The sequence below is a fragment of the Lichenostomus cassidix genome, chromosome 1Aa (assembly GCF_008360975.1).
Source record: "Lichenostomus cassidix isolate B80296 chromosome 1Aa, HeHo_3.0, whole genome shotgun sequence".
Taxonomy (NCBI): Eukaryota; Metazoa; Chordata; class Aves; order Passeriformes; family Meliphagidae; genus Lichenostomus; species Lichenostomus cassidix.
This window is the reverse complement of record NC_139480.1, coordinates 47,035,063-47,049,590: the sequence shown is the minus strand read 5'-3', so window position 1 is coordinate 47,049,590 and position 14,528 is coordinate 47,035,063. Positions and strand designations below refer to the sequence as shown.

At 51.3% G+C, this 14,528-nt stretch overlaps 2 protein-coding genes across 3 annotated transcripts; one reads left to right on the top strand and one right to left on the bottom strand.

Moving 5' to 3' along the window:
- Nucleotides 1-9: 9 nt before the first annotated feature.
- On the top strand, nucleotides 10-9,108 carry SERHL2 (serine hydrolase like 2). Its single transcript, XM_085048142.1, has 12 exons — nucleotides 10-115; nucleotides 1,534-1,758; nucleotides 1,830-1,943; nucleotides 3,004-3,045; nucleotides 3,739-3,758; nucleotides 3,948-4,022; nucleotides 4,775-4,884; nucleotides 5,159-5,238; nucleotides 5,574-5,608; nucleotides 6,365-6,441; nucleotides 7,863-7,956; nucleotides 8,304-9,108. Exons 2-12 carry the CDS (start codon nucleotides 1,611-1,613, stop codon nucleotides 8,418-8,420), a joined length of 912 nt encoding a protein of 303 aa, XP_084904268.1. The 5' UTR covers nucleotides 10-115; nucleotides 1,534-1,610; the 3' UTR covers nucleotides 8,421-9,108.
- Nucleotides 9,109-10,003: 895 nt separating this feature from the next.
- Nucleotides 10,004-13,549, bottom strand: RRP7A (ribosomal RNA processing 7 homolog A). Of its 2 annotated transcripts, XM_085048159.1 has the most exons (8): nucleotides 13,436-13,549; nucleotides 13,266-13,282; nucleotides 12,991-13,133; nucleotides 12,704-12,829; nucleotides 12,286-12,409; nucleotides 11,590-11,687; nucleotides 10,974-11,172; nucleotides 10,004-10,486 (listed from the first exon to the last, which is right to left on the bottom strand). In XM_085048159.1, exons 1-8 carry the CDS (start codon nucleotides 13,459-13,461, stop codon nucleotides 10,401-10,403), a joined length of 819 nt encoding a protein of 272 aa, XP_084904285.1. In that variant the 5' UTR covers nucleotides 13,462-13,549; the 3' UTR covers nucleotides 10,004-10,400. The 2 variants fall into 2 exon arrangements, with proteins under 2 accessions (XP_084904285.1, XP_084904280.1); XM_085048154.1 differs by lacking the exon at nucleotides 13,266-13,282 and having other exon boundaries at nucleotides 13,410-13,522.
- Between the last annotated feature and the right edge of the window lie 979 nt (nucleotides 13,550-14,528).

Genomic DNA, 14,528 nt, shown 5'->3' with positions numbered 1-14,528 from the left:
GGGGGCGGAGGCCGGGCGCCCTGGGGAGGCGGGCAGCGGGGCGGTGCAGCGTGCCCGGCCCGCCCTGCTCGGCCCTGCCGCCGCCTCTGCTCAGCCGGCCCGGCCGCACGGAGCGGTAGGAAGGGGCCGGGGCGGTGCGGAAGGGCGGCGCGGGGAGCGGGGCTGGGGCGGCCGTGGGGCTCCGGGGCTGCTCTCGGCTCCGTGCGGGGCTCGGTCCCCGGGCAGCCCTTCCCTGGGGCCGGGACCGGAGCCGGGACCAGGACCAGGACCTCCAGGGCGCCCCGAGACGAAGGCCCGGGTGTAGCGGCGCCTCCTGCCCGCCCAGGGAGGCCTCACTCCGGGGCTGGGAGCACCCCAGGGCCGGAGGAGCCGCCAGGTCCCCCAGGAGCCGCTGGGCCCAGGCAGGGCTGCCCGGGGAGGGCTGTCAGGCTGTGCCAGCAGCCCAGGCCGTCAGGAAGGGGCAGGTCCGTGGGAAGTCAGCCCACGGTTGTTTGTCAGGATCTGGCCCGGTGAGGGCAGCTGGGATCAGTCACAGCCCCGTGATCAGCAGGCAGGGCCACGGTTCCTGGGGCGAAGGCGTTGCTGATGGAGACCGACCAGCACTCCTGCAGCACTGCTGGGGCTGCTCCTGGGCCCAGTTAAATACACTCTTGGGGAGCCCCAGGCGTGGCTCATTGGGACCATCAGGGCTTTGACAGCAGCCTACCCCCTCTGTCCTCACGCCTTAGAGAGGTATGGGCTCAGGAGGGACTTGCTGTAGAGTGATTTAATTGCTATGCGGTCTCGGAGGGCTATTTAAGGGAGCAGATAAGCAAGAGAAGACACTTGGAAGGGGATATGACACAAGAGACTTGGGGATAGGGACAGTCAGGTTGCCCATGGCTTGGGGGTAAAGGCAAAATGTTCAAACCACTGCTGGAGGGTCCCCAGAGGCTGGGGCTTGAGCAAGGGTCAGATGTAGACCAGTGATTGCCAGATAGATGAGATGGTTTGAGGTCAAGCAAGTGCCTGGCAGGTTGTGGGCCCATATCCCATGCAAGGTCCCTGGCCCTGAGGGGTGCACAGGTGGGTGGCAGCAGTGACCTGCTGTGCAGCAAGGAGCCAGCTGCTCTCGTGAATGTGCCAACAGGTGGTGCGACGGAGAAGCACCAAGGTAAAAGAGGACAAGGTAGTAACAGTCTAATATTGGAGACAGCATCCTTATTCCCCAAACTCTTTCTGGTCCAGGACAGGTGCCTGGCTGACTGCAGCCAGCTGGGGGAATTCTGCATGGTTCCCTCTTGCAAGATCTCCTGCGCCTTCTGGCTGGGTTGCAGCTGCTGCAGAGACAGAGAGAAGGCTTTTTCCTCCTGTGCTGGGAAAGCTTTTTTCTTCCTAGGAGCATAGCTAGTACGTGCTGGGAGGAGGATTCCCCAAACAGGCAGTCAGGATCGGCAGCTTGGGATGTTGAATGGGGAGCTATAAATCAGCAAGCTGCTAATTAAGACCACAGGAGGCTGGTGAGCTACTAAAGACCTGTTTTACTCTTTTCAGAGCTCTAGACCATTAACAAGACCCCTGGGACCTACTCCAAGTACGTGACTCTCCAGGGACATCACCCTATTTTGGGCATGTTCTCAGAGTTGAAGTTCCCTGTGCCCTGGGGACATGTGGCAGCCAAGGCCTGGGGACCCTCGGAGGGACACCCTGTGCTGTGTTTGCACGGCTGGTTGGACAATGCCAACACCTTTGACAAGCTCATTCCACTGCTCCCCAGAGGTAGGTCTGGCTCATCAGGATGGTTTGTGTTGTGTGGCACGGCTGCACATCTGATACTCTTTCCCTTTCAGGTTGTTACTATGTGGCAATGGATTTTTCTGGCCATGGTTTGTCGTCCCACCGACCTGCAGGCTGCGCCTACCATTTCCTAGATTATGTGACTGATGTGCGCCGGGTGGCAGCAGGTGGGTAGTTAAAAGGAACTCTTGAGGGGGTGCTTGTGCAGGGGGTGCTGTATTGGTCCTGCTCCTTACAACAAGCAGGCAGCATTTACTGCCAGGAGAGGAATTAGTTCTCCCTACTTCTCCTCAGTTTGGTATTAGCCAGTGCTTTGTGACTGAATAAGCGTCCCTCTTTCTCACTGTTTTGGGGAAGGAAGAGACAGTAAGCTCTGGGTGTTTATACTAAAAAAGCAGTAGCAGTAAAGTGTTGGATGCAACTAAATAATTCTGCCAGATTGGCTTTCTGTAAGCAGTCAGTGACTCCTAACCAGTGTTAGGTGTGAGCTGGAAACTTCTCGTTCTCCCTGATGGCAGTTTGCTACTGCTTTAGTATCATACAAAGAAATCTGAAAGTCAAAGTACCTTGTACTCCTAATAACTCCTGATGTAACTGGCAATCTGTATGCTTGGCATGTGTGGTTTTACAACCCTCATTCAGTACACAAAGAGTCTCTAGAAGCTCTCACATGTTCCTGAGGGTAAACCCCTTCTTTCAGTGAGGTATATTTCAGACGGGCAGCACTGATAGAGCTATATTTTCCTATAAGCCTCCCAGAGTGCCCTGGAAATGGACTGAAGAGCCTGATGTGCTAAATGGTGCAGAAAGCTTTCACTTGGAATCATACTTCCCTCAATGCAGCAGACCTGGCTCTGTGTCCTCACATGTCTTGCAGAATGCCCTGCAGCAGGATGCTCTGTCAAGGTTTCTCTCTTCCACCAGATGCTGCCCAGTTAGGCTCCTCTGCTTCTTGCCATCTTATGTCTGGCAGTGAATGGGAATTTGCAGGAGTTTGACATAGAGAGAGCTTGAGAGCTGCATGACAACTACCATGGAAATGAGGTGGTGAATGCTCTTTTTCTTTAAAGCTGGCCTACTTAGCCACTTAGTTTCTGGATTAAGAAGCAAATTAGGCAGTGCAGAAGCCCTCCTGGGAGAAAGGGCCCATGTCAGTGGAGAAGCAGCAAGATGCTCCTGCTCTGGTTTCTCATGCAGCACTATCTGTTTTTGTCTGTTGCCATTTAGCCTTGCAGTGGAGACGGTTCACCCTGATAGGCCACAGTATGGGTAAGTGGCTCTAGTCCTTGTAAACTGTGAGATTCATAGAAATTGGAGTACATAATTAACTTCCAAGATATGCTGCTAGGAGTGGGGCTAGAATATTTATTATCTTGTGTCAAGTACCAAGTTCCTGCCTGAGTCATTAAAAAAATCCGTGCCCTTGTTTGAAATGCCTCTTTTTTCAAGACCCTGTAGTACAGACAGTGGTAACTCTTGCTGTGGGCATTTCCCCCACTCACAGGAGGGAACAATGATGGGCAAAGAGGGGTGTTCTATGCAGGAAAATTCACAGCAGGCCTTCCCCACAAAGCCTGGGAACAGAGAGCCCATTTGGTGGGCTACAAAGCTTGCTCAGGGCAACTGGGCTCCAGTTTCATCCCTCTGAGCTTGGAGTATGATTTGATTTTGCCATGTTTTAGAGTTTGTTCCCAGGACTGCTCTGGTCACAGCTAACAAGACCTGCACACCGAGGTATTTTAAACAGGAACTCTTCAGTGCCTTTGCTGCTTGAGAGGTGGGGATGGCACAAGATGGGGAATACTCTTGTATGGGCTGGGAGAACTCTCCTCTGTACTGGGGCTTTGTTCCATGGGACAATGCGCATTTTTATTTCTGAGTCAGCTCCTGCTGTGGAGAAGGGGAATTTCTGTTACCAAGGGCTGTTCTGTGCATAACTAAGCACCCTTTTCTCCTTTGCAGGTGGGGCTGTGGCAGGAATGGTGAGTAAAGCATCATTTCTTCATGGGGTTGTGATTTCTGCAGCTGCAACAACACATGGAAGAAGAATGAAGGGACAGACTTGGATCTCAGGGGAGGAGAGGCTCTTCATTGACCCCTCTCCCATGTAGCAGGATACACTGAGCATCACTCAGTGCTCAGCTTTTCATCCTCTTTTCATTTCTCCTCAGTTCTGTTTCCTTTATCCTGAGATGGTGGACAAGCTGATCCTGCTGGAAAGTCTTGGCTTTCTTCTTGCTCCAGAGGTTAGATTTCATGTGTCCTTCCCATCACTTTTTAAAAATAGAAAAATAGATGATATTTTTCTTTCCCTCATGTGTTCAGAGAAAGCACTGATGTGACCACTTCTGGGCAGGTCACACAAGGCCCAGGGCTCTTCCTTTTGGCAGGCACTGATCTGTTCCTTGTTGCCCAGACTCAAGTCCCTCCTTAGGGTGGCCCTTGGGGCACACTTGGTAGAGGTCCACATCCTGCAGTCCCTTAGCACTGAAATTTGCTTGTCTGTGCCAGGCCCTTGTACAAAGGGAAGAGGAACCTCTGGCCAGACAACTGCCAGCTGAAGTTATCTTTTTGCCAACAGCTTGTTGGGTGACTTGGGTACAAGATTGGTGGAATTTTTTGTTCCTGGCAGAACATAAAGCTACATTCCCAACTTGCCATCATTGCTACCAGATGCTGGAGCTTTCATTGGCAGAAGTGGGGCAGAAGCCCTAGGTCAGAGAGACAAAAGATGCCAGACTTTGGAGAGTTGCCCTCACCTCAGAAGTGAGGTAGGAAGGATTAGAAAAGATTGCAAGGATAAAAAGTTACTAAGTTCGTTACAGCAGCATTGATGTTCCCCTTCTCTCAGAAATCGGCATTTTTAATAAGATACCCATAAATGGTACCAGTTCTGAGGGATGTTGAAGGGTGAAATTCCCTCTTCCACTCTCTGATAAGGGGTAAAATCATTCAGAAGAGAGTGGTTACTCTTCTTCCCTACCTCTCTGTGTTTCAGGACACTGAGGCATGGCTGAAATCTAAACGGAGGGTGATTGACAGATTACTGAGTCTAGAGGCAAAGCAGCAAACTCCCAAAGCACGGAGCCCTGAAGCAGCATTGCAGAGGTGGGTTCCCATCCATCCTCTATTTATTGCCTGCCCTCACCTTGACAGAGCTACAGCTGCACAAATGACAAAGGAAAAGTGTCCCTGCATTTCACCTTTCAAGTCCTCCTCTGGAATCCCAGCAAGACCTTTTGCTTCTGCAGCCAGAACCTGCTGCTTCTTCCTGCTCCTTTCTGAAGCAGCCCAAGAGCTTGCCATTACCTTGTCATGCCATTTTTGCTTTGCTTCCTCCCTTTTTTCCAGCAGCACAATCTTTCCGTCATGTCTCCCTCAGGCTCTTAGAAGCAAACAGCCATCTGACAGCAGAGGGTGGGGCAATCCTGCTGCAGCGAGGAGCAACTGAGACACCCCTTGGTAAGGGGCTGTGTGGTGCCTGGCCAGTGTTGGGTGTGGGAAGGGACTGGTGCCAACAGCCATTGTCTTCTGCAGGGTACAGGGTGCCCTAGCTACAAGTTTACACAGCCCGAATGGGATCAATTAAGTCTGGAGGCAGAGTTCTCCATTCCAAGCAACTGGGTTTGGTGCTCAAGTCCTAGAACAGCTAAAGAAAATAAATCAAAAAAAGGAGAAATCTGAATTCATCCTATTCCTCCTGTCTCAAAAAGTCTTGAGCAGACCCCAAAAGTGAATTAAAACAGAACAACAACTGCTCCTATGAGACATGAAAACCTCTTGTTTTTTCTTTCCAGGGTTGGTGTATAACAGAGACATGAGAGCCCGTACGGTGAGCACTGCTCTTCTGACGTGCCCCCTACTGCTTTGGAGCCCTGAGCTTACAGAACATTCAGATAGAGGATGCCTGCTCACTAAGCCAGGCCCTGCCTCCACCCAGCCACTTACTTTCTGCTTCCCTAATTCCCACATCTCCTTTTAACTGCCCCTTTTAGAAGAGCCTGCACTTGATCATTGACTCAGCTTACAGAGTCACTGGAAAATGTTACTGCTTATTTTTTTAGCAGTTCCTCTGCCCCAGGGCCTCCTAGCCACATTTTTCTGCTGTTATTACTCTTCAGGCAGCAGATGGATGGATGCTTTCTGTCAGCTTCTTTGTCAGGTGACCTGAATAAGAAGGGAAGTGGAGCAAAGTCCTTAGGTTTGGTATTTTGATAGTTTTGTGCCACTTTTGAGCAAACAGGGCCTCCTCTACCTGTGCTACTGCCAGGCTATGGAAGCCAGGATAATGTACTCTCTCCTTTCTAGTAAAAGGGTTTTTAAAGCTTTTCTCTATGAGATCATTCCCATATGTGCTGAATCCCAGCAGGCAATGTTGTTGGCAGCGCTCAAACACAGCTGGACAGAAGGAGCCTTTCCAGAGCCAGCTACTCCTATGTGCAGTCTGGATGCTTGTCATGTCCCAGCATGGAAGGGGCCACAGCTACATCTACCTTCAGAGCCACTCGTGCAGAAGGGCTTGGGGACACTCTCTGCCCCCAGCTGCTGTCCCTGACCTTTGCCACTTTCCCTGTCTTTGCACCTGCAGCAGAGTCGAGAGTTCTTCACGGTGGAGCAGTGTGTGAAGCTCCTGCAGAAGATCCAAGACCGTGTTCTCATCATTATGTGAGTGAGGCACAAGCCAAACCAACCCCTGCTGTCTCCCTCGATGGAAGGAATGAAGGCTAGGAAGGAGTCCTTCACTACCCCTTTCTCTACACCAGTCATCCAGACCTTTGGCCAGCTGGCATAACAGTACAGCCTCACATGTGAGAAGTATTTCCCAGTTCCCACCACTGCCCTGGGTTGGGCAGGCTCCTGAAGCAGGCAGAGAGCAACTGGAATATCCTCCCAGGCTGGGACTCCCTTGTGCAAGGCTGACTGAGGAAATACCAGTCCTGCCCCATCTTCCCCATGCTTCTGGCTTCACAATCCCATCTCAAAACTTTCCATTCCTTGGTGCTACAGCAAGGGGCTATCCTGGCAAATACGTGACCCTCCACAGCACCACACCCACTTGCTGTCCTCCTGACCTGACTCTACCCTAGTTAACAACCCAGCCTGCCCCCTTCTCCAGATCCCAAAAGCTCTTGCCTGAGCAAACAGGTGAAACTACAGCACCCTCCATCTTCTCCAGCTGTTCCTGGAGCTCCTGCAAGCTCTCTCCTGTGGCACCTGGAGTAAGAAGCTCTGGGGACATGGCCAGTGGCTTGCACAGAGCCCCACAATCTGTTAAGCTGTCTGGGTGCATAGCTTGTTCTGCGAGTTGTTCTCTGCATTTTTCCCATCTCCTTGGAGGGCAAGGTGTGCAGGGCTCTGGCTACTTTGGCTGGTGGGGTGCTGTTAAAAGATTGTCTAGAAAACAAGAGGAAGTGCTAGCAGTTGAGAAAAGAGGTGCAGTTTTGGCTTCCGTGATCTGTTTTAGTATCACAAGAGCTTACGGTTATTCCTGCTTGTCCAGAAATGTGCAACTGTGATGCAGCCAAGTCCTCTGGGCCATAGAGATGCTTTTGAGCCTGGGTTGTCTCCCTGTCCCATCAGTAAAAGAGAGCATGATCTTACCTCTGCAGAACATCTAATGCTGACTTCTCCAGGGAAACTGCCCTGGTACCTCCTGCTCTGATCAGGTCATACCCTGTTTAAATAAGCAGCAAGGACAGGCAGAAAGGACGGAGGGGAGATGTGGAAACTATACGGAAGGAAAAAGTTAAGACCAGAAGACAGAATGGGGGCAGGGAATGATCTTCTCAGACCAGTTACAGAGCCAGCACTGGGAGGACAATATTTAGCCAGTCTCCCCTCTGTTACTACTAGGCAGTCACCCAAGGTTTTACAGATAGTTTGATAGAAAATAGCTGCTTAGCCGAGCTGTGCAGTGCACCCTGACTACCACATATGACCCTGTCACCCCGCTGTTTACAAGCAGCCTGGAAAGAACAGTTGGGTCTATCACCACACTGTCTTGGGAACACTGCTTCTGCCCAGGACAGCTGCAGACAAACAGAAGCACACTGGGTGCTGTACTGAGCCTTGATGTTGTTTTTCAGATCACAAGATGGACTCTTGGTACCGCACAACCTACCCAGCAGAAATCACTTTGTGAAAGCCCTGCAGGAGGCATTCGAGTCTACCCTCAAAGAGGTGAGAGCTAACTTCCTCCTTATCTCTATGTGCCACCAACCTGGGAGCAGCAGGTGGGAAGCAGCTGGCCTTGGTGGACACCCTCCACTAGGTGATTTGTCCTCAACAGCACAGATCTGTTGAGGACAAATCACCTCCCAACTGGGGTTGGGAGGAAGCCAACTCCATCCCTGCTGCCAAAGTCCCAAGTTAGTACTGCCCTCTGGACCCAGCTCTTCCCTTTCCCTGGTCCTCCCATCTCTGTCCTGCCTCACTTGCCCTGCCGCTTCCCCTAAGTGTCACACAGCAAGCAGTGTATGCCTGAGGGAACACTTCCGTAGTTGATATCTTGTGTCCCTTCCCTCCAGCACATCCAGCTAGCAGAGGTGCCTGGGACTCATTTTGTGCACCTGAATGAGCCTGAGGTGGTATCTGGGATCATCAGCAGCTTCCTGACAGCACAGAACACCAGGGCCAGGCTCTAGGAAGCCCTCGTTACTGCAGCAGTCCAGGAGAACTGGGAGCTAACAAGCAAGCTCCAGCAGAATTGTCACCATTCCTACCTCACATCCAACATCAAATTGTGATATTCTTTCCTATGCTTAGCTCACTGCAGGGTGGAAGCAGTTCTGCCAGGGATTCTCTGAAGGAGAGCTGAGCAAAGTATCTCATTTGTCAAAGGGAGAAGGAATCCTTGCTCCACTTCCAGCTCTGTGAGTACAGGGAAAGAGGCCCAGAGTAGCCTTCCCCTTGACTTAGTCCAAACTTGCACCCTGAAACAGAGCAGAACACAAGCAGAGGCATCCTCTGTGACAGCAGCAGCACCAGCTTTGGCACTGCAAGAGAGGTGGCTCATCTTGCCTTCTCCCTGAAGATTGGTGTGGACAGGCTGCTCCCAGGATTTAACCTCCTGAAAAACAAGGGAAGTGTTCCGCTTCTCTGCTTACTTCCATAGATGCCTGAGCTCCCATAGGGCCTCAGTGTGTCTCTGAGAGCTAGTGGTGTTTTTTAAGTATCAGCTTAAATAAGAGCTCACCTGTGCAGAGAAGACCATTTTAATGAACTCTAGAGAATGTCCTTAATCCAGCTGAAGCAGCTGGGAGAACTACAAATTATGGAAAAGTTGACAAAGATGATATCTGTCCTAAATAAAGATTAATGTCCTGATGTTAAGTCTGTCTTCTTGACTCTATAAGAGAACAAACCTCCTTTCAGGCTGCTCACCCAAGCAGCTAAAATGCATCTTGGGAGGCAGCAATTTTAACACAGTGTCTGCTTTAGGTAGGGCATATTAAAGATCTGCCTCCCAGTTAAATTGATGCACAAAGCCCACTGAAGCAGGCAGGCTCGTCATCTCTGCCAGCAATGCAAACTATTTGCAGTGGGTGTTTTAGGAGAGGGTAAATCCATTTTATCTCAGCTCCACAGAGTTTACCACCACTTCCAGCTTACATTCATGGTCATGTTTGTAGCAATGCTGCACGTAGTAAAACAGATGTGTAAAAGCCTGGGGCTGGGTGGGTTACTTTGATCACAGACCTACCACTATGTCCAAAGCTGCACAAATGCTATAGGAGCAGTACAAAAGCATTGCCCCACACCTAAATGTGCCTGCTGCTATCCTTACCTGCCTTCTCTGGGCTGGTGACAAGTTAAGTGGAAACAGGCCATGGAGAGTCTGGTTCCTCCTTCCAAACCAGGCTGCTCAAAGTGGCACTTGTTCTTGCAACAGTGCTGGATATCAGGAATTTCCCATTCAGCCTAGACATGGCTGCAGAGCTCCACATAAAGCTGGATAACTGGGCAATGCAGCACTTGGCTGAGAGGGAGCTGTCAGGGAGGGAATTGCCAAGAGAACAGGAACCTCTGTACCAAACCACTGATCTTCCCTTGTGACAAGCAGTCTGGGAACTTTGCAGTTAGGCTTTTCCTGAAGTCATTTCCCTCCTCTTTCCTTTAATAAAATGTGCCAAGGAGCACCAGGTTACAAGCCATGATTTTTACCACCACCCCAGCACAAAAGTTGCTTCCCATAGGAGACCAGGTGGGAGAGAGAAGAATTCCCATGTTTTGAAAACAGTAGCAGCAGTTTATTTACAGTTCTTCAGCCATTCCCTGCCCCTGCAGAGGCTGTGCTAGGTCAATCCCGCTTCTCACCAAGCTTTAGGAGGCATGGTTTTGGGTGGTAGGGAGATACAGAATGTCATAGGATGTGCCTCAGCCCCTTGACCTGAGCACCCTGGGAAGTGATGCCACAGAATCAAATGATGGAAGAGCAGGAGGACACTGGTGCAAGTAAAGGGAACTCCCCTCCAGCAGCAGTTGCTGGGATCTCCCATTTCAGATCCAAGGTTAGAAGCAACCCAAAGCTACCTCAATTCCTTAAAATCCTTTGGCAAATGCAATCAGTAGGCAACTCTCCTACCCTCTCCAGCACAGGCACCTGAGGAATAGCTCAGCACTACCTAGTATGGCCGAAACTTGCGCTGGGCTCGCATCAGTGCGATCCTCTGCTTGTCCTCCTCAAATTTCTTCCTCAACTGGGCAATGTCTAAATCATGGAGAAAGAGAAAGAACAGGTCACACGGGAGCAGCAGATCTCCCTCTCCTGGGAGCTTCTCTTCCACACACCAGGAGAGGTTCAGTCCCAGCAGCCACAAACACACACTTCCCAGAGCAGGTCCTTTTACACCTGGGCTGAGTGCCAAGCTGGGGCTCCAGCCGTTCATCTCTGGCAGTGCTGCAGCTCCCTCTTGGGGAGGAATCTGGTTAGTTTCCCCCTTCAATTGCTGCCTTTGTGCAGACTGAATAAATATCTCTCAGAAAACCACAACCTACACACCCTCCCACAAAATATTCCAGCAGCCCTTGCTAGGACAGGTGGTGGCAAGAGGCCTCCCAAGAGCTGGCACGGCCATTCACCCAGCCAGCCAGCCAGCTGTTTACCAGCAGCTGGATGTAGCCTCCACTGAAGGCAGGATGCCCTTTGGGGCACAGTGTGAGAGACACAGGCAGGGGTAGGAGACTTGGACACTCACGCTCTCTCTTGGTCTCGCGATGCTGCCAGGCATAGAAGTTGAGCAGCTCTTTGCGAGCTCTTTTCTGTTTCTCCTTCTCCAGCACCCGCAGGTTGGCAGCCTCTGTGCGGGGCAGGCCAGGCTTCCGGCCCTTCCGTGTCACCTTCACCCAGCCCTCCTCATCCGGTACACCCTCCTCCTTGGCTGCTTTGGCTTCTTCCTGTAAAGACAGGAGGGTGAGGAGCCCAGTGCAGATGGGCTGCCAGCCAGCCTGATGCACAGCTCCCCTACGGCCCTTCCTTAAACACAGACAAAGTTACAGCTCCTGCTTCCACATAAGATTTAAAGGAAGGCACGGGATCAGGGCTGCAGGCATTCAACTTTCAGTCACAACATTGCATGCCAGCCAGGAACCAACTTATTTGTGGATATCTATTGTAAGCCCTGAGGTAAGGGTCAGGTGTTGCAGACCAAACCAGGGCCTGACTGCCCACCAGCAACTGGGAGTCAAACACCTCTGCCAAACACTGGGACCCTCAGCCCTTTCCACTATGGCCAGGGCAATGAGAAATCGCTCTTCTTTCCCTCTACCCCCAAAAAATTGTTTAGCTAGGCTCCCTCCCTAGCCTGGCCTCACCTCTGCCACCTTTTTGTCATAGTCTTGCATGTAGGCATCCACCTCAGCCTTCAGCTCCTTGGGATCCACGATGGAGGCCTCATACCTGGCGATCCACTCTGAGACAGAGAGGGCACAAGTCAGCAGTGGCTGCTGCTAGAAGCAGGCTAGTGTGATGCTTTTGGGCAGCTCTAGAGTGAACTCTAGAGTGTGAGAAAGACACACTGTTCCCATTTGTGATCAGCTTCCTCCCGCCACAGCTCAGCACAACTGTGAGCACCACCAATATGGGATGGGAAGAGTTTGTAACTTTCCCAGGCAGAAGTGGGCTAGCCTTAAGCCCAATGGGCACAACATTCAGGGCTGTGTTTCTGCCAAGGGGTTATATATAAAGTGCTGTCATCTTGACAGACATCTGGTGCTTGTTATGTGAGTCTGGTTTCCATTTTGAGGACAAGATGCAAACAGTATCTCTGAATCTATGCAATACTGAAAAAAAGTCAGGAAAAAGCACCCTTCCAAGTGACCCCATTCTCCCATAGGGTCACTGGACCAGACTTCAACACCAGGTTCAATAAGATTGCTACCCTGTGAATAATAAAAGCACATAAACACTGAACATCTCCCAGCTTAGTACAAAATGGGACATGCAGGACATGCACGAACATAGCTCTTCCCTAGCACTAGCCAGTAGAAAGATAGCTAGAGCTGACTTACTGCTAATGCCGCTTTTCACAGGGTGGTTCTCTGTTGATATTAACAAGGGACCTTCCTGTGATAGAGCCTTGGCTGCCTGGACACCTGCTGGTTTCCTGAACACGACGTATGCTACTTGAAATCCCTAAAAGAAAAAAAAACACCCAAGTCAGTCAGATATGTTGGGGAAACTGGTCATGGAGCAAGGAACTGCACAACAAATAACTTTAAAAAATAAAATAAAAATTAAACCACAAGTGGCAATATGATAGCAAAAAAAAAAAAAAAAAAAAAGACAGAGTAAATTTAAGTAATCATGTCACCCAATGCCCCATGTGGTTTCCTGCACCTCATGTCCTGAAGAGAACCATTCAGTACCTGCCATCTTTTCCCACTAAAGCATCAGAGCATCAGTATTCCTCTCTCCCCCAAGCTTTACCTTTACAGTTCTGCGGTTGAAGAATTTGGATGCCGATTTATCTTTTTTCTCTCCTGGCCCCGGCTTGTCGCACATGTCCACAAACTGCACATGCCCGCAGCGGGAGAACAGCCTAGACAGAGAGCCCTTGACACGGAGAGTAAGAGAGAACACGCGGTAGAGCAAAGCAGGAGCGATGCCTCCCACACACCGCCTCCAGAGCTCCCCGGCCCCGGCCCGGCCCTCCGAGGCACGCCGGTTCCCGCGCCCTCACCGCACTGCCCTCGGCCTCCAGCCGCCCCACTCACCGGGCTGCAGTACGGGGGCACGTTGAGGACGAAGAGCGTGCGCCGAGCCGGGTGCGTGGAGTCGGCCCCTTCCCGCACCTGGTGCTCCTTCACCAACAACCAGTGGGGCGAGCGCTGCCGCTCCGAGAACTTCACCGCCAGAGCTGCGAGGGACGCACCGCTTTGAGACACCGCTGCCGCCCCGGGCCCGCTCCCGCTGCCCCGCGCTGCCCCGCGCTGCCCCTCACTCGTGTACCCGGCCGGCCCCGCTCCCGGTGCCCCGCGCTGCCCCTCACCCGTGTACCCGGCCGGCCCCGCTCCCGGTGCCCCGCGCTGCCCCTCACACCCGTACCCGGCCGGCCCCGCTCCCGGTGCCCCGCGCTGCCCCTCACCCGTGTACCCGGCCGGCCCCGCTCCCGGTGCCCCGCGCTGCCCCTCACCCGTGTACCCGGCCGGCGCCGCTCCCGCCGCTCGCCCCGTGGCGGCCGCCATCTTCTCTGCGCGCGGCGGCGCGGGGGCTGCCGGGAGTTGTAGTTCCCCGGCGCGGCGCGGCGCTGGTAATGGCGGCGGCGGGTGGACTCGCCGCAGTCTCGGGCCTGAGTTTATGTTTTTGTGAAAACTGTGAAACTCAGGCACTGTCCTGAATCTGAGAGAGGCAAATAAATCGTAAAGAGATGTAGAAACATTCAAGGACAACTGTTTTTAAAGACTCTTGTTAATTAAAAAAACAAAACAAAAAATACCTTTACAGAGGAACTTGTAATGGAAGAGAGGATCATTCCAGAAATACCGGAGCAAGACTAATGTGGGAGGTAACAAAATACGACATGATGTGAAGAGCTGACCCAACCAAATATCGAGTTAATGAACATTTTCGGAAAGTACATGCAAAAGCCATGAAAATGAAAATATACTAAACTTGCACATTGCCACATCAGTTCACCATGTCCTTACATTTTTGGAGAAAAAAACAAAAACAAACCAAAACAACCCCCAAAACCCACAAAACAACCCCCCCCATAAAAACAAACAAACAAACAAACAAAAAAAAAACCCAAGAGAAAAATAAAACCACCACCAAAAAAAACCCCACAGTTAGAAATTACCTACCACCTGTCCTGGCCAGCCATTTAATTTAATGTCTAAATTAATGCACATTAATTTAGAGTGCAGGCAATTAGTATTTCATATGCAAGTTCATAATTTCTACCAGCCCAGGAAAAAAACCCAAACCAACACAAAAACATAACCATGCTGCACGAGGACGAATGCAGATGGATGTGACGTCAGAAGGTGGTAGGTCCACAACCATGTCAGCCATGGGAGAAACTGGAGACCCAAGGTGAACTTCCTGAAAAGGACTGGGAATAACCTGAAAAGAACTGGGAATACAGTTACTCTTGTTTCAGTGCCCAACAGAGGAAGCCATGCAATGGTGCAATAAAGAGCTGACCAAGAACAGAATACCAATGTACACCAAGACAAGTCATGGAGTGGTGTTTGGACAACCACTTAATTCACCAGTTTGTAAAAAATAAAAATATACTGCCATAGATGAC

Excerpts from the sequence above, each read along its gene's own strand:
- RRP7A (XM_085048154.1), bottom strand. The coding sequence starts at position 13,461 with ATGGCGGCCGCCACGGGGCGAGCGGCGGGAGCGGCGCCGGCCGGGTAC. Across the intron at positions 11,173-11,589 it reads ATGACAAAAAGGTGGCAGAG|GAAGAAGCCAAAGCAGCCAA; the intron begins GTGAGGCCAGGC and ends CTGTCTTTACAG. Across the intron at positions 10,487-10,973 it reads TCGCGAGACCAAGAGAGAGC|ACATTGCCCAGTTGAGGAAG; the intron begins GTGAGTGTCCAA and ends TCCATGATTTAG.
- SERHL2 (XM_085048142.1), top strand. The coding sequence starts at position 1,611 with ATGTTCTCAGAGTTGAAGTTCCCTGTGCCCTGGGGACATGTGGCAGCC. Across the intron at positions 4,885-5,158 it reads CCTGAAGCAGCATTGCAGAG|GCTCTTAGAAGCAAACAGCC; the intron begins GTGGGTTCCCAT and ends TGTCTCCCTCAG. Across the intron at positions 5,239-5,573 it reads AGCAACTGAGACACCCCTTG|GGTTGGTGTATAACAGAGAC; the intron begins GTAAGGGGCTGT and ends TTTTCTTTCCAG.